The following is a 26978-nucleotide window of genomic DNA, read 5'->3' as shown; positions in this document are numbered from 1 at the left end:
GGTTTTAATACTTTTGTTTCCTTGGGAAGTGGTTCAAGCTTCCTTGGGAAAGGAAGGAAAAGAGGGGATAGAAATGAGTAAAATATTGATTGATTGATTGATTGATTGATTGCACATATATGCCAGAGTGGGAGCCAAAGTGGCACACAAACAATGAAACATGATGATGATGATGATGATGATGATGATGATGATGATGATGATGATGAACCAGTGCTGGGAACCTGAGTCAGACGCTGGCTCTTTTTAAGACCCACAAGCTGGCATCTTTCAGGGCTGTGCTGAAAACAGGCGATTAGTCGCTTGGGTTCGAGGCCTCTTGAGAACGGCACAAAGGAGCCAGCCTCTCTTCCTTTTTTCTCGGGACTTAATTAATTCTCTGTCCGTCTCCTTGGCCTTTGGATTCCCACCCCTCCTTCCTTTTCCCTCCAGCCCAGACTGTATTTTTCTCGATTTCCCCTTTCTGCCCCCAGAAGACCCCTCCTTTGCCCTGTTGCTGTGCATCCTCATGTACCTCTTTCTGCATTTCTTTTTGCATCTTAAAAGATTCCCTCCCCTTCCTTCACCTTGTGCCACGGGACCACGTTTCCACGTTCCCAGTGTCTGCCGCTTCTTCCTTTTGTCAGTGGACTCATTCCTGTCTGACTCCATGGCTCCCCCATTTCTCTGCTCCGTTGCCAAAACCGACCCATTCTCCCCTCTCCGTTTTGTGTAGGCTTCCACAATTCTGCTTGCTTTAAGTTTCTTTCTTTAACTTGTTTGGTGCTTTTTAAAGCTTTTCCCACCTTCCAGCCTAGGATATCGAGGTGATATGCAAGAAGGATATAAAACCCCAAACAGGACTTGTTACGACACAGTAAAGCCATAAATGCGAAACTATAATAAAAGAAAGCTAGAGATATAGGCAGCAAATGAAATATCCAGGTCAATATTGCCGTTGTTGTTCTTTGCTGTTAAGCTGGCTCTGGTTTATGGAGGAGACTCTCTGAATGAGAGAGCTCCAGGCGGCATCTGCACTGTAGAAGTAATCCAGTTTGACACTGCTTTAACTGCCATGACTCAGTGTAATGGAATTCTGGGAATTATAGCTTCTTATGGCACCAGAACTCTCTGACAGAGAAGGCTAAATGTCTAGGGAGAAATGCCTAGAGAAGTCTTCTCTCTAGGAATCTCTAGGTCTTCAAGTGCAACTTGCTGGCAGATGTTGACCGTAGAGTCATGCAGGAGGACCTAGAGAGTCCTAGAGAGACCACATGAATCAAACCCATAAATAATCAAATCTGCAAAAGTGAAAGCTGCAAATGTGAAGGGCTGACTGAACAATAAAAAGACTCCACCAGCATTAAGGGAGGGAATGCTCATTCAGTTTCCCATTTTTTTCTGGAATGCAATTTTTCCTTGCTTAATTCCTCTTTTTCGCCATGCTATGAAATGCCTTGTCCCATGTTACCCCTGTAGCAGTTGAGACAAGGAGTTGTTCTGTTAATTTTAGAAGCGGAATTACTTTTCTTCCTGAAAGAGAAGTGGAGCGAAGTTGTCCTGGCCTCCCCTTCCTGGAATCATGATCTGCATACAAAGCCACCTTCCAGAGATTTTGCCAGGCTGGTTTGTCCAGCTCTCGAGGACCACCTTATAGGAGACAGTTCTGCAATGCTTCAAGAAATGAATGTTTATACCCCTTTGTGTGTGGCAGGTACATACGGTTGAAGGCACCACTTAGGGAAGGAAACCTAAGGCAAATATCCTCTGAGTCCTGGTGGATGTGAAATAGCCATCTAATGTGGCAAGGATTGGGGCAAACCATGGGGGACCCACGCTCCCTAGATTGAGGGAAGGGATTGGGCACGTTTCCACAGGAGAATGAATATACAAAGGGATCTTGCAGCACTTTTGAGACTAACTCTGCAAAAGAAGTTGGAGCAGAAGCATTCATACACTTGTTCACCAGAAGCTGGAAATGACTTGGAGGTGCACAACAAGAACAGAGATCCTAGTCTACACCATTTGCCTACAGCAACAACAGTAGTTTACAAAACCAGTTGTGGACTTCCATCCTTTTGGGTCCCCCCCCCCCAAGACTTCATAGAGAAACACACATCTACACAACTTGTCACATTGCCCACCTCTGGCCTAAGGCATTATCTTGTATTTAGAGGTCCTAATAGTGAAATAGGGCTGTTAGGTCTTGGAGCCCATCGCTCCAGATCACCTGGATCCATTTCTGATTTATTCCTGTGTATGCACCAACTGGGAATCTCTAAGACGGAGTAGTTTTCTTTGCCAGTGGCCAAAATACCCAGATTGCAATCCTGGCATTGCATATTGTATATTGTGTGCAACGCCATAGTGCCATGCATGGGTTTTTTAAAAATTGTTGGACTGTAGCATTAGATACTTTTTTACAGATTTTGTAACTTGGGGATGTGTTTTGTTCCCTTCTCTTCGACTCCTCAGTGTGGCTTTGTGTGTGTTTGTCTCTGTGCAAGAAGAAACATTAAAACCAGATTGTGCTTCTTTCTCCAAGGCTGTGCCATAGAGAACAGCCCAAATCCTGCTTGCTGTTGTGGGTTTTTTCCGCAATGTCAGGATTGCTGCAACCTCCCAGCTTTATATTTATTTATTTAGGAAGAAAAAAAGCTTGGCACAAGCAAAGTCTGAATAATAAAAACCGGTTGGGCCTTGGAGATGAAGTGGTTTGTCGGTGCAGCTATTCACTTTGACCAGGCTGTGGAGGCAAGCGTGAGAAAATAAAGAGGGGTGCTTAGCATTGCTAGAAAGAAAAAGAAACATCCCCTTCCCCCCGAAACAACCCCAGAGACAAGTGCAACCTATTGCTCTGTGGCTGGAAATCCTTGCAGCTCTTGGACACATGGTTGTCCAGGAGATCCAAGGACTCTCTCTTTGTTTGCCGCAGGTCAGCAGCTGAGGGGTTAACATGCACAAGCCTGTCTTTCTTTCTTTCTTTCTTTCTTTCTTTCTTTCTTTCTTTCTTTCTTTCCTCCTGTAGAGAATGATAAAGTGTGGGATGGCTGGCTGTTTATTTGGCAAAATGGAACTCAAGATGGCCTTGTGTTTCTTTCTTGCTCTCTGTGTAGCCTTCCATCTCTTCTTGCACCAGCAAAGCCTGATGTTTGCCTTCTGGTTCATCTAGAAAAGGGGAGTGAGAGCGTTCTTACTTCCTCCTCTCTGTCCACCTGCTGTTTCCCTTTTGCACCTTTTTAGTGGGTATTCAGGTGAAGAGAGAGTGTTTTCTGTTTGCACATCCATGCAGACGTCCAGGAAAGATCTGACGCCATAAGAACAGGGAGTACAGAATAAATAGGAACAGAGAGCTGCATCCTTGCAAAGGTTAGAAAGTTGGACATGTGTCCAAGGGACTGGGTTTGCATCCCATCGGTTTGTAGAGTCATAGAACTGCTGAGTTGGGAGGGACTCCAAAGATCATCTCATCCTCCTTGGGCAAGTCACATACTCTCAGCCTCAGAGGAAGGCAATGGGAAACACCCTCAGAAGAAATTTGCCAAGAGAACCCCATGATACGGTTGCCTTAGGATTGGCATAACTCAGAAGCAACTTGAAGACAAACAGCACACGCAGAACTGCTGAGTTGGAAGGAACTCCGAGGATCATCTTGTCCATCCCCCCACAACACACAAATCCACAACTAAACACCCTAAATCCACAGCTAAAAGCATCTCTTGGAGAGTCTCCAGGATTTAATCCAAGAGGCAGAAACTCAGCTGGTGCCAACAGAACAACATTATATATCCTGTTGTCAGCGTCTGTTGTGGGCATTGTTGGTGTGTGTGTGTGTGTGTGTGTGTGTGTGTGTGTGTGTATGTGACATCAAGAATTTGATAAAATTTTCCTGGACAAGGAAGACTCAGATGTGGGTTTGCCAGTTCCTTCCTCTAAAATATATCCTATAGCACCTGGTATTTATTGCCTGTCTCCCATCCAAATACTAACCAGACCTGATCTTACAGAAAACATGCAGGGGGGCTCTGTTGGCCATTTACTCCCTCTGAACAAATCATGCCAAGAAAACCTAAGGGTCATAAGTCAGAAATGACTTGAAGGCACACAACAGTAAACCACAGACCGGCTATTGGAGAGGACAATTGATAATTCAGAGCCACTCCTCAGCTAACCTTATGGAAAACTCCATCCTCTTTGGAGGCAGAGATAGTATCTTTCTCCCCTTTGAGCCAGTGATACATCTTTTTAATGATCTGCATTGAAAAAAGAAAGAAAAAAATAAATGTCACTTCTTACTTACACCAAATTCCTTAGATCTGGAGGGAATTGTGGCACAGATAAGCTTAATCTTATGGCCTGGAGCAGGTGATCTTGATGGAAGAATACTCTGTTTTTAGTTAAGGTGCACTTCTTTAGCAGCAGAGTTGGGGGAAATAGTCAATAATTCCCCCAATGCACATTGCTTGAGAGCCAGTGTGATACTTTGAATGTGGGATTTGGATGCCTAGAGACCATGGTTCAAATCCTTCGTTGGCCATAGAAACCCACTTGGGCAAGTCACACACTCTCAGCCCTAGAAGACCCCACTTTAGGGTTGCCATAAGTCAGAAAAGACTTGAGCGCACGCAACAACAAAAGGTTACCATAATTCAGATTTGACTTGAAGACACATACCAAAAAACACATGGGTCGCTTTGGCATTTATTTCAGACAAAAGCACCATGTCTTTTTCCAAACAGATTTGTTCCTGGATAAACCTTGTCCTCTTGTAGACCTTTTAGCTACTAACCCAGCCTGCTTCTTAAATAATCTACCTTTTCTTGCAAAACATAAACTGTGATTCATTGTGAGCTTGGGCGTTTAAATCCAGTAGCTTGTTTTGAGTTTATGTGCAGTGGTACAAAGCAGAAGTTGTTCTTACATTGTGTTACATTCATTGTGATATACAAAGGATAACTATGCTTTCTGGGAAGTGCCCTGCTGCTGTTCCATAATGTCAGGTTCTGCAGCATGTTGAGCTTTGTGTTGAATATTACATTTGTGTTGTGTCTTGTGTTGAAGAGAGCCAGCGTGGTGTGAATATTGGACTAAGACAATGGGAGACCAGGGTTCGAATCTCCGCTCAGCCTTGAAAACCCACTGGGTGGCCTTTGGCAAGCCACACTCTCTCAGCCTTAGAGGAAGGTCAAAGGCAAGCTCCCTCTGAACAAATCTTGCCAAGAAAACCCCTATAATAGATTGGCCTTTAGGGTTGCCATAAGTCAGAAATGCCTTCAGCACCTGGTATTGGTATTCATTGGTGGCCTCCCATCCAAGGACTAACTAGGGTTGAACCCTGCTTAGCATCCAAGATCAGATGGGATCTGGGGCTTTAGTGTATTTCTATATTGTGTGTGTGTCTTCAAGTCACCTGTCAAGTTCTAGCGACTCCATGAATTTCACCCGGTTTTTCACAGGCCGGCAATACTGAGAAATATCCCCTTCTAGCTTAGGGCTAATTGGCTCTCCTTTGCTTGGAAAGGAACTCTGCCTTTTTGCATGTCATCAGAATTAATCTTTTGCAGTGAAGTGGCTTTTGAAAAGAGGAATTGACTGGAGAGCTGGAAATCCCTGGTTCCAGTAAATTCCTCAAGAGTTCACATGGCTGGCAGAAAATGGGAGGGCTGGCACAACAGCGGATAGTGCAGAGGGGTCTCTCTGTGTATTGAAAACCCTTTTTCTTGCAAGGTTGGAACCCCTGAGTACCTTCGTCCCACTTATACAACTTCATTTTTTTGTGGCATTATAAATGAAACCTCATTGGCTGCTGCATTGTTGTGTCATCAGCGTTTGTTGTTGCATGCCTTCAAGTCGTTTCTAAGTTATGGCGATCCTAAGGTGACCCTATCATGGAGTTTTCTTGGATCTCATGCCCTTGCCATTGCCTTTTCCTGAGGCTGAGAACATGCGACATGCCAAAGATCACTGAATGGGTTTCATGACTGAGCTGGGAATCAAACCCTGATACAACACTCAAACCACTATGCCACACTTATGACCTTTACTGAGGAATACAAGCAAAAAGATGGGTCACTGCCCCACATAGGCTTCAATTAAATGGCAATTCTAAGACGGGGGAGCCATTTGATCAGGGGTGGCCCTACTATTTGGGGACCTAGGATACAGGTAACCTGTACTTAACCTATGTGCCCATACTAAGTTTTCCAAGGAAGGACACTGGAGTTCTAGCTCTGGAGATTCTTTCTATGAAGACTATAAAGACTTTCTGGAGACTCACATCTATGGATGTGGCTTGAGGCCGCAACGTGAACATGACTCAGCAGTGTGATACTGCAGCTAAAAACAGTCAATGCGATTCTAGGCTGCATCAATAGAAGTACAGTGTCTAAATCAAGGGTAGTCAGAGTGCCACTCTATTTTGCCTTGGTCAGGCCTGACCTGGAATACTGTCTCCAGTTCTGGGCACCACAATTCAAAAAGGACATTGAGAAACTGGAGCATCTCCAAAGGAGGGTCACCAAAATGGTGAAGGGTTTGGAAACCATGCCCTATGAGGAAAGTCTTAGGGAGCTGGGGATGTTTAGCCTGGAGAAGAGAAGGTTAAGAGGGATATGATAACCCTGTTTAAGTATTTGGAGGGATGTCATGTTGAGGATGGAGCAAGCTTGTTTTCTGCTGCTCCAGAGAACAGGACCCAGAACAATGGAATCAAGCTACAAGAGAAGAGATTCCACCTAACCAATAGAAAGAACTTCCTGATGGTAAGAGCTGCTTGACAGTGGAAGATGCTGCCTTGGAGGTTGGTGGACTGTCCTTCTTTGGAGGTTTTAAACAGAGGCTGGATGGCCATCTGTCGGGGATGATTTGACTGAGAGTTCATGCATGGCAGAAAGGGGTTGGACTGGATGGCCCTTTTGGTTTCCTCCAAATCTATGATTCTGTAATGCTATGATTCTTCTCCAGGCTAAACATCTTCAGCTGCCTATGTCTTTTCTCATAGGGTATGATTTCCAGTCCAATGCTCCACCGCTACACTGTGCCGGCATGCTTAGATGTATGCATGATTCACTCAGGATCAAAAGGCCTTTCAAAGGGGGAGCCATGAGACAGGATCAGGTGTGGCTGGAAACCGGCTGGAGATTTTTCACGGTCCCGGTGGTTTACGCAGGGGAGGGCTCCTGGGTGGCTTGGTCCAGCATCTCCTGGCGCTTGCCTGTGCTTGCAGGAGGGCGTAACAAGGGCCTCTGTGCCAACACCCACACTGGTGATCTCATGCCACAAACACACAAGATATCGACCAGGGGCATGGCAAGCAGGTAGAAATCCAGGTGTAGCCTGAGCTTAGCAGGTAGGTCGGGGCAGCAGAGTTGGTGAGCATTGCTTCAGGGCCAAAAGGAACCCAAGGACCTCTTTGTGAGGATGAGTGGGAGAGAAGCCATAAAACAAGTTTGCGTGTGGCTTATTGGAGTGTTGTCATGGGTTCTGAGAAAGGTCTCCTCCATAGCATCAGGATAATAACACCCCAAATCCAAAAAACAGTGATATGTTTACTCGGCTAACCAAAATGCACAAAATGCATGTTGCGAACTTTCGGAGCTCCATTGGCTTCTTCATCAGGCAAAAGTGTTAAGAATAATGTAAGAGAAAAAAATAATGTGACAGTGTTAGTCACAGGTTAGCATTTTCTCCAAGTGTTGTTTTTCAGAGGGATCCATGAACATCCATGGATTTGGCTATACACAGGGGTCCTGGAACCAAAACCCAGCAGATACTGAGGGCTCACTATAGTAGTAGTAGTAGTAGTAGTAGTAGTAGTAATAATAATAATACCCCATTGCATTTAATGGGACCTGAACAGTCAGCCATGGATTTTGGTATCCATGGAGGTCCTGGAACCAAACCCCATTGGATATTAAGGGCCTATGGTGGTAATAGTAGTAGTAGTAGTAGTAGTAGTAATAATAATAGCCATTATATATAATGGGACTTGTGCATAGATGTATTTTGGTTTCCACAGGGGTCCTGGAACCACAACCCAGTGGATAGCAAGGGTCCACTGTAGCAGTAGTCGTAACAACAACAACAACAACAACAACAACAACAACAACAACAACAACCCACTCTATATAATGGGACTTGTGCATCCATGGATCTTGGTTTCAACAGGGGTTCCTGGAACCGAACTGATACCAAGGTTCCACTGTATTTTATAATGTCCTACATTAGAGATGTGAAGGGGGGGAGGAGAAAAATTTGGAAACAACCCCCACGTTTCCACCCATTTTCACAGAGGAGGGTCCCTCCAGCCGACTTCAATCCTCTGGCAGGTCTATACAGGGACAGGCATGTTTGGATTTTGTGCCTCCGGCAGGGCACCGTTGGGTGTGTTGCTAGAGACAGGAGAGGCTCCCCAGTCACTCAGGAACAGGACTACCTGTTTTGCACCTTAAAGCACCTAGATGAAAACTGTCTATTTTAATAAATCTGTCCAGGTAGGGCTTGGCACATGGCCAGCACCCCAGGAGTGGCGTAGGAGCGGCGACCTCTGTTTTTGGCCCAAGGGTCTGAGTTGGCACTGAGCTTGGTGCCTTCCCTGGTTCCCACAGTGCTCAGGCGAGATCCTGAAGGCGGAGGGCAGGCGTGGGGGACCGGTCCCTGGTGTGAATGACGTCTACAGGAGCCGAGAGGTGCAGCCAAGCGAAGGGAGGCGATGGGGATTCTCCACTCATGAATGAACACTGCAGATTTTGCTAGCACATTTGCGTCTGTGTAGATTGGGAAGGGGCTGCTGGCATTAGATTGTGAACCCCTCCAAAAGGAGATGAGATTTTTAGTGGGTTGCTTGGCACTCTGGAACAGACTCTAGTAAAACAGAAAGACAATTGGCCCTCCATATTCACAGATTCTTTACTCATGGATTCAACCATCCATGGCATGCAAATATCCCCAAAATATATAAATTCCAAAAAGCATGTTGGAATTTTGCCATTTTTAATAAGGGACACCATTTATTATGCCAATGTAATGAATGGAACTTGCACATCTGCAGATTTTGTTATCCATGGTGTGTGTGTGTGTGTGTGTGTGTGTGTGTGTCCTGGAACCAAACCCCAGCGGATACCAAAGGCCCACTGTTGTAGTCATTGTTTTTAATACAGGTTGAGTCTCCTTTATCCAGAATTCCAAAATCCAAAATACTCCAAAATCCAAAACTGTCCATATGAGTGACTGAAATAGTGACACCTTTGTTTTCTGATGGTTCATTGTACAAAAATACTTGTTTTGTGCAAAAAATTATTTAAAATGTTATGTATAAAAATTACTTTCCGGTTTGTGTGTATAAGGTGTACACCAAACATAAAATGAATTTCATGATTTAGACACCAAGATATCATGTATGGCCAACATCTGAGGCTGAGAGAGTGTGACTTGCCCAGGGTCACCCAGTGGGTTTCATGGATTCAAACCCTGTCTCCAGAATCATAGTTCAACGTTCAAACCACTACACCATGCTGGCTCCCAAACCTTATTTAGGAGAGGCCTGAACATATAGGCACTGCATTCCTATAAGATATCAGATCCTGTTTGATCTTGGAAGCTAAGCAGAATCAGCCCTGGTTAGTACTTGGATGGGAGACCACCAACAAATGCCAAATGCTGTGGGCAATCCAAGGGGAATTCCATGGCTTGGTTCGCTGCTTTTGTTTCTCAGGATAGAGAGGTATTTTCCCCTCACAGGGAAGCCACCCTTTTTCAACGACATCTGTGACCGATGTCTCAAAACTGTCCCAGCCCACGAGGAGGTGACTCACGCCACGTGGGTTCGTGTGACAGACACCAAGGTGCCCACATCCTTTTTCCATGGTGGCAGAGTGACCCTGAACCAGTGTGCATGGTCTCCAGAGATGCCAACTTGTCGAAGGGGACAATGCTGCATTTCTAGGAGGGGAAAGTTGGGTTGATAGGACGAGACCCTGCAGAAGTCTATTGTTGTGTGCCTTCATGTCATTCCTGACTTACGGCAACCCTAAGGCCACTCTATGGTGTGGTTTTCTTTACAAGATTTGCTCAGAGGAGATGTGCCATTGCCTTCCCCTGAGGCTGAGAGTGACTTGCTCAAGACCATCCAGTACGTTTCATGGCCAAGCTGGCCTGCAGAGTCATAATCCAATACTCAAACCACAGAAGTCGCATTCGGGTGCCCAGGCCAGGCTGCATGATTTTGAAACTGCCGAGAGAGAACAAGAGGCCGGGTTTTCCTCCATGAATCGTGTCTTTCCCGGAGCAAGAAGGGAGTATGAATGACTCAGTGTCTCATGTGTGTGTGAGATATTTATATATATTTCCTTGTTCCGCAGAATCAAGGCTGGCTTTGAATCTCAGCTGCTTCATTTCCTGTAGTTGAGAGATTAAAACCCACTTCCTATTCTCCCTCCCTTCTCACCAAGAATTGAGGGGTCCTTCCCCCCTAGATATACAATGAAGGCCCTTGGGATTCGCTGTGCTTTGGTTCCAGGACCCCTTGTAGGTACCAAAACCTGTGGATGCTCAAATCCCATTAAATGCAATGGTGCAATAAAATGGTGTCCCTTAAGTTGTCATTTCCCTTGCACAGTTTTAAAAGAAGGGGCAGGTGGGCAACTTGGGAGGCCTTCCAGATGTTTTATTTTAAAAACTTTCCTTTTTTAACTAATAAATAAAATCTAATGTGTCATAGCACATACAATACATATTAACAATAGAACAATAGATAACAGGAAATAGTTTCTTTGTGGGTTTTTCGGGCTATGAGGCCATGTTCCAGAAGAGTTTATTCCTGACATTTCACCGGCATCTGTGGCTGGCATCTTCGGAGAAATGAAGATGTAGGAAACTTAACAAATTCCTGTATTAAGTAAATTGATATGTATGTATATTATTTCTCAAGTCTAGTCTTTTATCCCAGGTATTTGATCGAACTTGTTGTGTCTGTAAGTTTTATATCATTAGCTATATTAGACTTCTCTGAGTCTCTCTGATATGCGTGACTTGTACTTAGCCTTTCGGACAAGGCCTTCCAGATGTTGGACTGCAGCTCCCATCAGCCCTAGCCATTGGGACCGTAATGGAAGACGAGGTTTCTTGTTTTAGAAGGTGCCCTCTTATTTGTTTCTTTCCACTGTAAGAACAAGACAACTTCCCTCTTAGAACACATTGTGCCATTGTGTGGCTTGCACAGCTCTGCCACACTCTGTGTTTATTTTTCTCCAGCCAAAGGGATATAGGGATGTGCATGAAGTGAGCCTCGGCCTCCGTGCCTCTCTCTGCAACCGCCTTCCTCCCCACTGTGCTCCTCTGCGTACCAGCCAGCATGCAAGTGGGTCAACCGTGCCTGCGATGCAGGCCGCCTGGCGCTTCTCTGCCCCTGTCCTGAGGCTGAAACCGGGACTGAGCCTTGGCCTGCCTCCCTCCTACCTTCCCTTCTTCCGTTCCCCAGTATCCGGGAGTTGCATTCGGTGTTTCTGCAATGCCATCTGCTGGATACTGGGAAGACCTCACCAAATACTTAGTATGTAGAGAGGTCTTGTGCACCTTTGAGAGTCACTGAAATAGCAGGGGCTTTCCTAGGCATCACTCTACTTCCTCAGATGCATTTGGATGCAATAATAATAATAATAATAATAATAATAAGTAGAAAGATCTTGTAGCATCTTTCAGACTCTCTGAAAGGACAAAGTTGGCAGCAGGGGCTTTCCTAGGCTTCAGTCTATTTCCTCAGATGCATTTAGATGCAATAATAATAATAATAATAATAATAATAATAATACATGGAGAGATCTTGTAGCACCTTTGAGACTCACTGAAATAAAGAAGTTGGCAGCATGAGTTTCCTAGACTTCAGTCTACTTTCTCAGATGCTTTTGGTGGAGTGGAAGCCAGGGACAGCCATATATATACCATTGGTATGAGAGAATGCCAATTCAAATTCAAAATGCTTTGTATATGGAAATGAAGTAGCAAGACCAGTTTTGACAATTTGCAAACCCAAAGTATTTTGAATTTGAATTGACGTTCTCACATACCAATGGCATATATAGTCTGTCCCTAGTTTCAGTCCACTAAATGCATCTGAGACAAAGATTTTGCAGACTTTTGCATTAGCAAAGAAGGCAGATCTTTTATTCTCTGTTTGGCGCAGCAGTAGCAAAAAAAACGTTGCACTTGGCTCTGCTGAGATCTCCAGAATAATTTTCACAACAGAGCGTCCTGAAATGCAAAATTCAGTGGAAAATGTGTAGAAGGCCTCTCCATCTAGCCCAGCATTTCCCTTCTTGCATGCGAGAATGAGATAAGCCAAAATTTACACATCTGGTCAGGGGTCATTTTCGTGAATGCCTGTGATTGTGAAAAGGGTGTCCTAAGGATTACATGAATACACAGATAGTCCATTAAAAGATTTCCCCGAAACTCTTTTTCACTGGAACAGGATTTCTCCAGTTTTGGTGCTCCAGCTGGATACTTGGACTAGAACCGGTCTTGCACTGTATTATCTCTTTCCTGAGCAAATCAAACATTGGGTCCTTGGTACAAATTCAGATTTAGAGGATGCACAACAAGGCCTTTGCTATTTGACTAAATTTAGGCCTTAAGTTGAATCCCCAGGGACTGTGTTTCATCTGTGTGCACTTCTGCACTGATAAAATAAAATGCAAACTTGTTTTCAAGGTGACCTGAAATCTCCCACCGGAGTGACAAAGCTAATTAGTCAGATTAGCATTCGTTGGTTGTTTTTTTACATAATTCGATCCACTTTCATGATCCAGGTGTTTGAAGGAGTTGGAGTTCTTTCCTAGGTCTTTGCTAAGGGGATTGTGGGGACCTAGATAAGATGAGCTTGGAAAAATTGCTCCCTGAGCCCTCCATCCAGAGACTATCCTGGTTGGAGGATTTGGGGGGCTGTGGTCCAAAAAGGCCCCTTTTCAAAGCTCTATGTATCTGCCCATTAGAGTATAGGAAGCCATATTTTGCTGTCATCATACTGAAGCTTTGGATGGAAGTGAAAACTGTTTGAAATCGTTCTGAGCTATAGTTGTGGTCCGAAGTATTGTGGAGTTGCTTGATCTTGAATGAGCAAGATCTATAAGCTTGACAAAAGATCTTTTTCTGGGGGGAGAGATGAAAATGGTTAGAAATTGTTTTAGATCAAACTAGTCCCCTATATTTTTGGACCCTGGTTGGAGATGTCGCTATGGAGCCTCTTCTGGAGATGGTTTACACTTGTAAACCATTGCTCTTGGTTTTCTTCCCAAAACCTGTTTTGTTTTCCATCCTCCCAAACTCCCTGTCTATCACCTTTTCTAATCTTCTCCCTTGCCCCCCTTTCCTTTGCCTGCTCTGCCCCATACCAGAGGGAACGACAATTGAGGATGAAGTGGAAATGGAGAAACAGGATCTGAGTGGGAATCAAGCGCTTAGCAGCGAGTGACCCCTGATTTTTCCCCTCTTGATTTTGGATTGTATGTATTATACAAGTTGCCTGGCTACTTATGGTGACCGCATGAATTTAATAGGGTTTTCTCAGTCAGGGAATACTCAGAGATGGTTTTGCTAGCTCCTTCCTCTGAAATGGAGCCTACAGAGTCTCCCATCCAAGGACAAACCAGGGTTCACCCTGCTTAGCTTCCTTGATCAGATGGGCTCTGGTCCCTTTAGATTATTTAGGACCTTGGCTTATCACGCTACCAAATGTCCGAAACTCCATTTTGATGCAGAAATGGCCATTTCTAGACATGGAAGTCTATGTGTGTTACTAACCAAAAGAAGTTACAGCAACTCTGTTTTGCATTCCACACACGCAAAATATTTTATGGTTCTTGTATCCAATTGAAAGGCCTGGAGTTGCAATTCAGAAGCATCTGGAGGGCTACAGGTCCCCCCCCCCCCATTTTATATCTTCTCTGAAAGGTGGTCCTGTGCCGATTTTCCTGATATTGCAAACGGTGCCCATTGATCTGAGAGTCTAGATGTTGGTGCAGCACTAAAACCATCCAGTGACTTTGCAGCTGGGAGGCTGTTTTGACTTCATGTTTGCACCCAAGGCCACACATCTCTCTGAGAGGGGGAGTTTTCCTTGTATTCCTGCTGAGCTGGGAAGCAATGCCTTTCTTCTTGAGTATCAAGATGTTGGCGATGGGAGGGGAGTCCTCTGCGTTTCAGCCAGCCTTTCCTTTTTTATGGCAGGCACCTCATACGTCTTATTTAGGAGCCTGGCTGTTGCTGTGTCATGTCAGCCGGACATATTGGGAAGGGGGAGCATTACTCACCACCAGGAAACTATCCAGTAAAAGGGCAGACTGGCCTCACAAACACAAACACAAAATGCACCAAGCCGAAGAGTGACTCAGCTCCAGGATGGAAAAGAAGCAAAGCATTGCAGACCTAAAGGATCCCAAGGGTCATCTAATCCAGCCCTCTTCTGTATAGGAATCCACAACTAAAGCATCCCTGATAGGCAGCCATCCATTCTCCATTTAAAGATTTCCAAAGAAAGAGAGTTCACCACCCTTTAAGGCTGTCTTTTCCACTCTCAAACAGTTCTCACAGCCAAGGAGATATTTTTAAGATTTAGATGGAATCTACTTTCTTGTGATCTGGATACATTAGTCTTTGGAGCAACATAAGACAATCTTTCTCCATTTCTTACATGAAATCCTTTCAGATATTTAAAGGTTTAAAGATATAGGTGAAGATGGGCAGAGAAAAACATTCGAGGAGAGAACCAACATGCAAAAAAGTATTTCGAATGATGGAAGCTTCAAAACCACTTCTGAGTATTCCTTGCTGAAGAAAACCCTATGAAATTTATAGGGTCATCATGAGTCAACATGCAAATTGAAGGCGCATACACAGAAAAGAATGGAGCTTAGTCCTTCAACATTGGGGAAAAAAAATCCTCCTTGGTTTTTTCAGGCTTCCTTTGCCTCTGCAGTGCTGTCCTGGCCTGGAGGGGAATAGTTTCCTTGCTGCAGCAGTAAAAACAATTGGGAGTTAGAAATCCTTGCTGAGCAACTTGCAAATTCACCCGACCAGTCAATCCAGATCTTGCCTTCTGCTTACTCCTGGGTCATTGCATGAATTAGTCCAACCTCCTGCAAGTAAGAATGGAGGAAACATTGGCCTCTGTTACTTTCCTGGCCGAGAAATGGGTTTCCTGACGCTTCTCATAAGGCATGGTTTCCAGAACCTGGCCCACTTTGGTCAGCCTTCTCTGGACACTTTCTGGACTGTCCACATCCTTCTTGAACCGGGCAGAGGATTTCTACAGCTGATGTCTGGCTAAAATAGAATAGAGTGGGACTAATACTTTCCTCGATCTGGACACTATGCTTCTGCCGAAGCAGCCCAAAACTGCATTTATTGACAGATGTTTAGTTTGTGGTCTATAAGACCTCTGGTCCATTTTCTCAGGGGCTGCTTTCAAGGCATCTCCTCTCAAAGCATCTCCGATGGATTCCTGTCTCTGAAGGCCAGTGGGGGAAATAAAATGTATCTTTTTGGAACAGCTTGTGCTAGAAGCAGAGAATCCGACAGTCCTTTCAAAGTATCATTTTTTGAAGACTGATTGGAGAGGAAAATGTACATAGGGATGGTTTGCTTCTGCTAACACGGTGTGGGAGAAAGATATATTGTCGTTGTTCTAATAATGCAATAATGCTTGACATTTGTATCCCATTTTCCGAGTTTGGCTTCCTTTATGTAGCAATGAAAACATCCTTTCCAAGAAAGGGGGGGAAAAAAGGAGCACACAGTGTCAGGTTGTGTCAAAAATGCAGCAGTCAGCCTGGAACAATCGCACACTGTCTCCTCTCCCTCCCTTGGCAAGGATCGCTAGTGGCGTGCTTCCCCAAAGCCAGCCGCGGGGAACAAAAGTGGCAATGTTTCGCCCATTCCAACCTTGGATGATTTGCAAGAGCTTTGCAGGCCCTGCATCTCTGGATCTGAAAGACAAGGAGGTGCCAACTGGTTCAGTGATGTGGGATTGTCTGTTTGGACCAAAAGCATGAAAGGAGGATGATACTGGTGGATTTCGCTAGCAAAATGGCTGCAGTGAACAGTGTGCGCCTGTTTTTATGAAGTAGGGTGCAGGTTGATCCTCTCTTACCAAAATTCGAAATACAGTTGGCCCTTCCCATTTGCCGCTTTGACTTTTGTAGATTTGATTATTTGTGGTTTTGATTAATATGTTCTCTCTAGGAATCTCTAAGTCCTCCAGCACAACTCTGCAAGAAGCTGACCATAGAGTTGTGCTGGGGAACTTAGCAATTCCTAGAGAAAACACTTCTTTAGGCATTTGTAGGTCCTCCAGCATGATTCTATGATGACCATCTGGCAGATGTTGACCATAGAGTTGCATTGGATGACTTGGAAATTCCTAGAGAGATGCTTTCTCAAGTAAAAGGAATAGTGTTTTTTAATTTGAGGTTTTCCCACATTCACAGGGATCCTTCACCCTGAACCCCAGCGAATGTGGAGGGACCACTGTATTCCAAAAACCAAACTTTTTTCATGTGTGGCTGAAATAGTGATGCCTTTGTTTTCTGATGGTTTAGTGACTCACCTACACTTCACCTGTTTGTTGCCTTTTAATTACAGGTTGAGTCTCCCTTCTACAGAATTCTGACATCTGAAATTCTCCAAAATCCAAGATTGTCCATATGGGTAGCTGAGATAGTGATGCCTTTGCTATCTGTTGGTCCAGTGTGCACAAACCTTCATGCTTCATGCACAAAATCATTAAAAAGGTTGTATTAAATTACCTCCAGGCTATATGTATAAGGTATATATGACACATAGATGAATTTTGTGTCTAGACTTGGATCCCATCTCCAAGATATCTCATTATGTCCATATATACAGGTGTTCTAAAATCTCCAGCACTCAGACCACTATACCACACTGGTTCATCCTTTCCTAGCCCCCTCTAGAGATACCCGGGGGTCTCCTTTGCAAACACTAATGAGGCCTTATCCTACTTAGCTTCCAAACCCAGATAGGAACGGATCTCTAGTTCAGGATTGTGCCTTGCTTTTTGAACTTGACAGACTCATAGTTTCTTGGTGAGGCGACTGCTTCCTCGGTCCTCTCTCCTTTCCTAGCCTGGATGGACAGCAGCGGTCATTCCGATAGGCTTAGGAATGGAAATTTAAGAGCGTGACGTTCCCTCTATCGAAGGCGCAAGAAGGAGGGGGGCATCGGCCAGGCCTGAAGTCAGTTCATTTCATCACGTTGGTGGAGGCCAAGGAAAGATGCTTGAGTCACTCGTCTGCTCACTTTCCCTCTTTGCAAAGTCCCCTCGCTCTCTCTGCTGTCTCCATTTTGGAGTCAGAAAGGGGCCAGCCATCCCTCTTTCCCCCAAAGACTGATGAGAGAAGTGAAGGGTGTATGGGGAGAGAAAACTCTCTGTCTTCATCTGTGGAGCTTTTCAGAGACAGCTGAGAGCAATTTCTTTCTCTCTCTCTGTTTGTCTCGCTCGGTCTGAACTCTTGGCTTTTGCTGCACTCGCCCTCCCCGTTCGGTCTCTGATGCTGTGCGCCGAGCCCTGCGGCCCCGAGAGAACACAATCCAGAACTCAGGACCGCCAATCGTGGGCACAGAGGCCCCTGGGTTTGGGCAGATGCCATTTCTGAACAGCCCTTTCATACCCCCCACAGTTTTTGTCTTGAGCCATGTCCTCGGAGTGGCTGGCATCTTGTACTGGACCCGGAACAAGAGGCAAGAAGGTACCGTTCTTTGTGTAGCAAAGTGTTTCTCTCTTTCTGTGCGTCTTCCTTCTTCTTGGCCTTGTTTGAAGTGATAGCCATGCCTGGTTTGGTAAAGAGGAGGTTGGGAACAGCCGGGCAAATCACCATAAAGGAATCTGAGACTTTGTGGCAGACTTCTTTGCTTGAGAGTTTGAGAGGTTTGGTTGATGACATACAACCAGGGGACCCTGGGAATTGTTGTTCTTAGAAAGGCCTTGTCATCCAGCAGTCGTGTTCATGTTTATCAGCCATGGTTTTTGGCAGGAGAGCAATGGCATCACTATGGTTGGTGTCACCCAGTGTCACCTCCTGGACCTCCTGGGATGTGGGTGCAAATGGAGAGGAAGGTCTCACCCTGGGGAACCCAGCATCCTGCCACTGCCCAGGCTAAGACAGCAAAAACTGTTTTTAAATTGCAGAAGACCTCCACCCTCGAGGGAAGAGGCAGTCACAGCAATCAATGGAAGAAAGCAGCCAAACAGATTTGGGAGGGAGGATGCAAGAGGAGGAACAAAGAGAAAGGTCTATGGCTTCACCCCAATTCTCACCCTCCCCAATAGGAGCCCTCCCTTTCTTTCCAAAAGCGGGACCTTGAGATTCCTCACTGCAACCCAGTGCCACCCGCTCTTACACTGTCACCCAGTGCGATCCGTACTCCCCACACTCTCCTTGTGACATCAATGCAGGAGAACTTTCTGATCTGTCGGCCTGTAATGTTGCCCAGGCAGCTCTAGTAATCAATGGTGTTCTCTGACCCATGGATGTGGGAGGCCTGGTGTCCATTTCTGCCCCACTTCCATGAGTGGGAACACTCAGCATGTTTATTCAGAGGGAAGTTTGGGAACATGCAGCTCTCTTCTAGTTTGCATAGGAGAGGGAAAGGTTTTGTTAGTCAATGAAAACAGAGAACAAACAGTGAGATTTGAATAGGAGTTCCTGCATGGCAGGGGTTGGACTGGATGGCCCTTGTGGTCTCTTCCAACTGTACAATTCTATGATTCTATGAGATAATGTCAGTGAATTTGGAGGGGGGATTTTGAATGCTGGAGGAGGAGGAGAGTTTTGTCAAGGACTAGCAGCCATGGAGTGGACCCTTCATATTCAGGGATAGTATAGCATAGGAACTGCACTCTGCAATGGGAAGCAGCTTCATGATGGTGGTGATGGTGATGGTCTTTTGCATCCTCTCTGCAGAAATAATCTAGTTTGATACCACTTTAACTGCCATGGTTTAATCCTATGGAATTGTTGTGGCACCAGAGCTTTGCTCTCAGAATCAGAATTCCATAGCATTGAGCCACAACAGTTAAAGTGGCGTCAAACCAGATTAGTTCTGCAATGTGTATGCAGCCCGAGACATCAGTCCACAGCTTCAAAGCATCCCAAGTTACCAGTTGCTTTTGGTAAATTTGATTTGTTTTGCCATTTAGAGGATGCATCAGACATGCTCTGCCTCATGGTGACTGTGTTGTATGTGAGCCAGCCACAGGTAGAAGAACCCTTGCATCATCTCCACATGCTTTCAGAGCAGAATTTGTTTACGCTTCCACCTGCATGGATAGAGGATGTATGTCTCCAAGTTCATATGCGTCAGAGTAAATTAGATCACATCGGAGGCGGGCAGAAACAGGATTGGCAGTTGTGAATGCTACAAGCTCCAGAGAACCCAGAATAATGGTATTCTAAGGATTCTGGGAGTTGTATTCCAAAGACCATCCCCCCCCCCCCCCCAGTTTCAGTTGCAGCATAGTAGCAAAGGTTTCTGGGACTTCATTTTTTTAACAAAAAGGAAGAGGATGCCACCTTAAGAAGATTTGATGAATGGAACTGCTTTTCTTGTTGCTGCAAAAAAAAACACCTCATTTCTGACATCAGAATAAAGTCCTCTTGTTGAGCATGGGCTCAAAGGTACTCTCTTTCATATCTCTATACATCATTACTGCCACTCACCACTATTTTGGGTCCAGTTTTGTAAGTTAGCAAGTTTTTGAGTTCTCCAGAACACTTCTTTATTTTAAACCACTTTACTTGATGAAGAGGTCTGGAGAACTTGAAAACTCGCACATAGTTAGGCATCATGAAGGCAATAGATGTGCATAGTTGGGTATAATGAAATTATTTGGACCCATGTTTTTGTTTTGTGCTGAAGGGGGAATTTTTTGGACCGTATGGGCTGTGTTTGTGCTTTGCTCCTGCCATTGCAAGGGCTTGTTCTTCCTCCAAAATTTCCCTCTGCCCTTCCAGATCCTCCCTCTTGTCCCCTCTCCTCCCTCTTTGCTGCTGCCAGGCCAGCCCAGGTCACTGATAATAGCCGCTTTGCTGCTGCTGTCTCTGGCCGGTGTCTTGGCCAGGAATGCCAGACGGTTGACTGGTTATCTTCTGGACAGGCGAAGGGGGATGCAGGCAAGGGCTGGGAACAGCGGAAGGCCAGTGGAAAGTCTGCAATGATGGCGGAGGACAAGACTGTGTAACAGGTTGCTTATCGGAGGGACTCTTGGGGAGAAAGATTAGCCACCACCGGTTGGAGATAAGCTGGCAAGGCCATCCTGGCAGGGACTTATTATTAGCTCAGGGGGGCAGGGGCCGATGGTGGGAAGGGAGGAAGGGATAATCTCATCAGAGCCCAAGAGCCACCCGGGAAGAAGGAACCTGGAGCCTGGGAGAAACAGCACCAGGGAGAATTTTCCCCCAAGAGGGGAAAATTTTGGCAACTGGACCCAGACGGCAACAAAGGGAATCAGGACAAAGCGCAGGATGGAAGAGATACCTGTAGTTGGTGCCACAAGATTTTTATGATACGGTGGAAGTTCACAGCACCCAACTTAGCTGAAAAGGAACCTAGAAGCATCTCTTATTTAGGAGAAGAAGCAACGGAAGAGGAAAACGATAAAGCCACCCCACTGTTATCTCTGTTGCGGACGTTTCCAAATTCTCACCCTCTCCAAAGCAGCAGCGTTGCCTTCGGCTGAAGTAGCTCACTTGTGGATCCGGGTGTGCTGTTGGTGGGAGGATATAGAGATAAGTATTATTTGTGAAGATGCTGCAAGCCCAATGTGAAGGCAAAGAGGCTCCATTGTTCTCCATTGGGATTGTGTCAGTTGTGTCTTGGATGATTTTCTGTTGACACCAGAGATGGAGGAGCCAAGCTTGGAGAGCAGAAAAGCAGTTGCCTGGATGTCCTTTTTTAAAGGATTACCCTGATTCCAAATTGAAGCAAGGATACGGCTTCTAGGGCTTGATGGATATTTGGGAGCACATTGAGTTTCTTAGAGGGGAAAAACAATCCTGGAAAAGTTGTGAAATCATTGTTTGTTTTCCTCCTCTGCTTTGCTGAGTAGTTGTGAGCTGTCTCAGTGCATCCTATGTTTTGTTGGTCAACCTGGAAGACTGTCATTTTGATAAAAGCACTGTTGGGCCACCAGCCTCCATCATTCCCTTTTAAAAATGTTTTTACTTAGATTTTAGTGCCCTGTGTCCTTTCCTTAAGCGCACGGGTGACAGTAGAAGGAGGTGAAATGCTTCAAAAATATGTAGCAATTGTCCACTCATTTGGAGCAATTGTCCACTCAAAATAACTGCAGTGACTCGAGAAGACGTAGCTGAATATTATAGACAAACACTGAACTGTCGGTTTGGAGATCAGTCTTTTTGGGGTCTCACAATAAGGATGCATCAGCCTTGAAATATTTCTTCTGTACTACAACACGGTCTTCTCCCATCCCTCCTTTGCTTGTGGATCGGACAAGTTTTGGAGTTTTCTTGCAAAAGGGGAATCCTCTTCAGGAAAGCCTCCACAGTTCAATTTGTGGTGACTTTTTGTTTCAAAAAAAAGGCATGCTCTAAAAGGAGGAGCATTCACACTCTCTTCCGGCTGCAAAGTAGGAAGTTGTGGAGAGTGTTGTGGTAAGGGAACCGGCAGCAGGGGCTGCATGGGGCTGGGGGACCACATTGACTGTCACATCCCACGAGTGAAGCCGGAAGATGGAATAGCGCCTTTGTCATCTCACCGTCCGGACGTAACGCTGCCTGTCCCAGGATCCGAGGGGGCCATGTGGCACATTTACAGAAGGGAGAAGGAGCTGAATGCCCATCTGGTGTGTCAAATGTGTTGCATTGGTTAGTATGGGTCTGCTGGTTTCTCCTTGGTGGTGTCTGGGGAGGATGGTGAGGGTGAGATCTGGAGTAGATATACTCAGGTGTAAGAGCTGCTGGGCTTAACTTTCTTGGATGTGTAGTATAGTACAGAGCCTGATTCTTCTTTTATTTTCTTAGTTACTTTCTTCTGACTCATGGATGGGAAGATCTATTGGTTTGCCCGAAGCATGGTGTCATGGTTTGAACGTTGGACTATGACTCTGGAAAGCAAATCCTGGCTTGGCCATGCAAACCCACTTGGTGTAATTTTCTCAGCCTCAAAGATAGCAATAGCAGACCCCCTCTGAAGAAACTTGGCAAGAAAGCCTCATGATAGGTTCAAGAAACAACTTGAAGGCACAGCACAACAACAACTTAATGTTGCAGCCTAGAGTGTTGTAGGAAGGGTACAAGAGGCATCCTAAGTTGCAGGAGGAAAGGCATGATTGGGTTGCAACCTCCAGCATCACTTACCACATGCCATGCTGCCAAAAGGGATGATGAGTCTTGCACTCCAGTGACATAGAAACATAGAGTTGGAGGGGTTTTCACCAAGGGGCCACCCAGTCCACCACCTTTCAGTAGAGGAACCTACTACCACAGAAGCATTCCTTTGCAGTGGTTCTCAACCTTTGGGTCTCCAGAGGTTTTGGACTTCAGTTCCCAGAAGTTCCATTCAGTATGCTCATTGTTCAGGAATTCTGGGAGTTGAAGTCTCAAAAATCTAGAGGACCAAAGGTTGAGAACCACTACTTTAAGGTGACTATTCAACTTCTGTTTAAAAACCTGCAGTGATTTCTACCTTGAGTTTGGAGAATGATACGTTTTCCCCAAGCCGAGTGTATAGGTGTGTCCCCTAGGTGAATGTTATAGATACAGCTGTGAGTTTTGTTGTTGTTGTTATTTATTTATATAGTGCCTTCTATGTTTCATTGTTGTTGTTGTCATCATCATCATAATCTATGTTGTTGTTGTTCTTGTGTGCCTTCAAGACAACGCTGACTGCTGGCAAACCTCTCCTAAGTGTTTCTTGGCAAGATTTATTCAGAGGTGGTTTGCCTTTGCCATCCTCTGAGGCTGAGAGAGTGAAGCTTGCCTAAAGTCACCCAGTGGGTTTCCATGGCTGACCGGGAGATTTGAACCCATGTTTTCCTAGAATCCTAGTCCGACACGCAAACCACTTTGTTATAGTCCAGCATTACACAACACCAAGAGCAATAAAGCAAAGTGTGGGTGATTCCATAAACTAAATCATGGAGTTGGGGGAAACTCCTTGTGGGGTTATGAGAGGCATACGAAGGAAGCAAACTACCTAATAAGTATTTCAGTTCCTAGTACTTCACTTCCAGTAAGCCGCCGGCTGTGTTTGGGTGCTTTAGAACTGTGCCTTCCTCAGGGATCAGTCCTCTTAATCTCAACCATCTCCCACCATCAGCCCTGCAAGGTGGGCCACTGTGGTTCTTGCTGGTCCAGGACTGAACTCAGGAGCATGCATTGACCGGCAGCAGCGTCTGGGCGGGGATTGCAATCCATGTGTAATCCACGCTGTCTCTCACTCTTGTTACCCTGGTTTTGTTAATCGGTGGAGATTATGTGGGTTAAAGACACAGGCATCCTCTTGCATAACCGAATCTGCTTTCGAGGGCTGGGCTGTTTTATTTTCTAAGGAATTTTGCAATGAAGGTGAGGAGCAGGATGGAAGGTTACGGAAGCAGCGTGCTTCTAGGTGAGCCTTTTCTAATTGCAATTGCCTTGCTTCGTTCACATTTATGGCAGGGAGGTGACAGCAAAGTCATCTTCCATTTGTAAACCCCCCCCCCCCCATGTTACTCTGCTATTTAAAAAAAAACATTTTTCCTCTTTAGGAAGTTTTAAAAAGACTTTTAAGGATCAAAGAACAGGAAAATCTGTTGCACAGTGCTTTTAGATTGGTAGCAGTGCTAGCAAATATTATGTGCAGAAGCACCCTGGGAAAAATATGGCAACTTGGGTTAAGTAACTGGTGGCAAAGCAAGCAGGCAGTGACAGAGGCAAGGGTACAAAATGGGAACAGCTACCACCAAAACAAGGAAGGGCACTTCTTCGGCCTCTGGCTATTAGGGGCCACTATTCCTGAGATATTGGCATGTTTTGTCCATGGGTTCCTGGACACAAAATTGTGCCACTGCTATGATACCAGGGATGGGATTATTTGCAGGTCGCTGGGCAAGTTCCCTCCTGTGTGGTTGCTTGCTTGGGGAATGTCTGTGCTCTCCAACATTTTGCAGCTGAAAACCATGACACATGTGTGGTCAAGATGGCAAAAGTTATTACAGACTAAGGACACACAAGATAGGAAAAGCTGCAGCGCTTTGCTTTTGCCTGAGTCTACTGCCCCTTCTTCTCCTCCTTCCTTGCTGACTTAAATGGAGTGCAAACTTCTTTTGCACTTTGATCTCAGTTTGCAGCAATTGGAATAAGCCAGAGGCAAAGAGGGGAAAGTGGGAGGAGGAGGGAGAAATTGGGACATTTCAAAAGCAGCTGAGAAACTGTGATGGCAGAGGATTAATCAGGACTCTTCCTGCAAAACCAGGACAGCGGGAGAGTATGAATGTCCGAACTGACTTTCTGCAAGAGTCTAGGAAGTTGTGTGCTACCATTTCCTTCTTCCAAGGCTGAGAGAGTGTGACTTGCCCAAAGCCACAAAGTGGGTTTCCATGGCTGAGCTGGGATTCGAACCCTGGTTTCCAAAGCTGTAGCCCAACTTTGAACCCTAAGCTGGCTCATCTCTCAGCAGTTGTTGCAGACTTTTTAGGAAGTGGGTAGCAAAGTTGTTCATGGCACATTTCTAGCAGACATCTGCCCAGAGAGCAAAGTCGCTCATCCTCCCTGAGTTTGTCTGAAATGCCCCCAGACTTGCCTCTGTCTGGAAAATCTTAGAGCCTTCCAGGTGTCCTTGATCTGAGGCTGAAGGCCTAAAATAAACATTAAACCTCTAAAAGCCAATGAGCCAAAATACGGCGAACGAATAAGCCGCTAATTGCCAGCATTGGAGTGACACAACATAAAATATATTTGCAGGTTGAGCCTGATCTGAAATGCCAGGGGGACCAGAAGTGTTTTGGATTTTAAATTATTATTTTTTATCAAATTTTGAAATATTAGCATATACATAATGAGATAGTTTGGAAATGGGACTGAAGTCTAAACCTGAAATTCATTTATATTTCATATATACACTTCATACAGATAGCCTGAAAGTACCGTAATTTTATATGGAACGTTTTAAATAATTTTGTGTATGAAGCAAAGTTTGTGTACAGTGAATCATCTAAAAGCAAAGGTGTCACTATTTTAGCCACCAACGTTGGCAATTTTGGGTTTCCGAATTCTGGATAAAGAGGACTCAATCTGTATTTGATTCACGTTTCTGAACAAGAAAGCTTTCCTAAATTCCCATGAAAGTAAATACACGACAATGCGTTTAATATTACAAATGTTTAGTTTGAGGCTGGAGTTGGTGTTGGTACATTTCTACCAATTCCACTCAATATGTAAAATAAACCATCAGCTGGACAGCCTTGTGGAATGGTCTTTCTGTTTTCCCCAGATAACCGTATCATTAACAGAGTCTTCTTTTCTTTCTGTTTGTTCTCTCAACAGATGAGCGGGATCGGGTCCAGAAGAAGACCTTCACCAAATGGGTGAACAAGCACCTCATGAAGGTAAACGGAGTGTACTTTTGAGTCTTGCTTTCTAGTTAACCAGGAGCTGCTTGGGTTGGCCTTAGGAATAATCCTCCATTTTAAAAGTCATCATGTTTGTGGAGACATCTGCTGTCCAAGTGTAGAGTGTGTCTATTCAGCAGGAGCGGACAACTGCAGGGAGACCAGTGGCCAGTTTTCTGCCCTTGAGTAGTTTGTCAGACACCCCCCCCCCCAAATGAATAAAGTATCTTGGAAGTCCACTTTGGATTTAGAAAACCAGATATTTTAAAAAAAATTGCTGAGGTGAATTGATGTTCCTAGAAGCTTTCCAAAAAGTGAATTCGCCTTTTTTTGCTTCCCAAACAAGCCCCAAAAGGATGGTCTTTGATTTAGAGTTCCTGCATGGCAGAATGCGGTTGGACTGGATGATCTTTGGGGGTCACTTCCGACTCTGTGATTCTATGAAACCCTACTGGTCCCAAAGAACAGATAGCTTAAGAAACCCATCCTGAGAGCATCACTCAATCGTCTCCCTCCTCCTCTTGTTTCCCCACAGGTGCGCAAGCACATCAATGACCTCTACGAGGACCTGCGAGATGGACACAACCTCATCTCTCTGCTGGAGGTCCTTTCGGGGGTCAAACTGGTGAGTTTCCAAGATGCCTCCCCCCACCCCCCGAAACTGAAATTCTTTTCCTCCTCTTCCTCATCCCCAGGTCCTAAACTGAGAGGTACTTGCCAGATCCTTGCTTTCACAGCACAGGCATGGGTTGATATTTTTGCATCAGTGGTTTCTGCCATATTTATTTTACCATATTTCTTTAGCTGAAAATACACGGAGAGTACTTTCTGGGTAGTGGTTGCAGGGCAGCCCTGTGAAGACCTCCTCCCCACATTTTTTTCTGGGCACTAGGCTTTTATACCCTCCCTCCTAAAATACACTCCTTTCCCATTCAGCACCGCAGGAGAGCATCTATGTGAGTGAATTGATGGTTGGGTTGCACTTGAACATCTTGGGTAGGCTTAATTGCAAACCGAGGGATGAAGAAGTAATTTGGAGCAAGCAGTTCAGAAAAAAAGGAAAGGGGGGGGGGTCAAAATAGTTATGCCATTCTGTCCTTAGGATGATGGCACCTTGCAGAACTGACCATTAAGAATCCCATTAGTTGCTCTGCATAGACTTAGACACAAGGGTATTGATATTAAGGGAATGGGTGGCTTTCATCCTGGAAGACAGGTACAAAATAGCCATCTGTCTGTCTATCTCTTTCTTGCTGGAAGTGGAATTTTCCTCTGAGATGCTTGACCGGTCAGCTGTGACGGCTGCAGGTTGATAGCGCTTGTCAGTTTTGGGTACCCAGTGGAAAGGAGGACCTGACAGGATTTGCTGAAGGAAAAT

The 26978-nt window shown here is 45.2% G+C and overlaps 1 protein-coding gene across 6 annotated transcripts in view; it reads left to right on the top strand.

Annotated features, from left to right (window-relative positions):
- The window catches only part of MACF1 (microtubule actin crosslinking factor 1), a 257008-nt gene that overhangs the window by 51956 nt on the left and 178074 nt on the right, over window positions 1-26978 (top strand). For all 6 annotated transcript variants that reach the window (XM_089478295.1, XM_089478296.1, XM_089478294.1 and 3 more), the window contains exons 2-3: window positions 25536-25597; window positions 26136-26225. In XM_089478295.1, the coding sequence (XP_089334421.1) occupies window positions 25536-25597; window positions 26136-26225 (152 nt within the window). The remainder of the gene's footprint in view (window positions 1-25535; window positions 25598-26135; window positions 26226-26978) is intronic.

The sequence above is a fragment of the Sceloporus occidentalis genome, unplaced genomic scaffold, assembly GCF_023333645.1.
Source record: "Sceloporus occidentalis isolate IW3139 unplaced genomic scaffold, rSceOcc1.0.p SCAF_13, whole genome shotgun sequence".
NCBI classification, from domain to species: Eukaryota; Metazoa; Chordata; class Lepidosauria; order Squamata; family Phrynosomatidae; genus Sceloporus; species Sceloporus occidentalis.
Note: the sequence above shows the minus strand (reverse complement) of the source record. Positions and strands in the feature narration are given on the sequence as shown.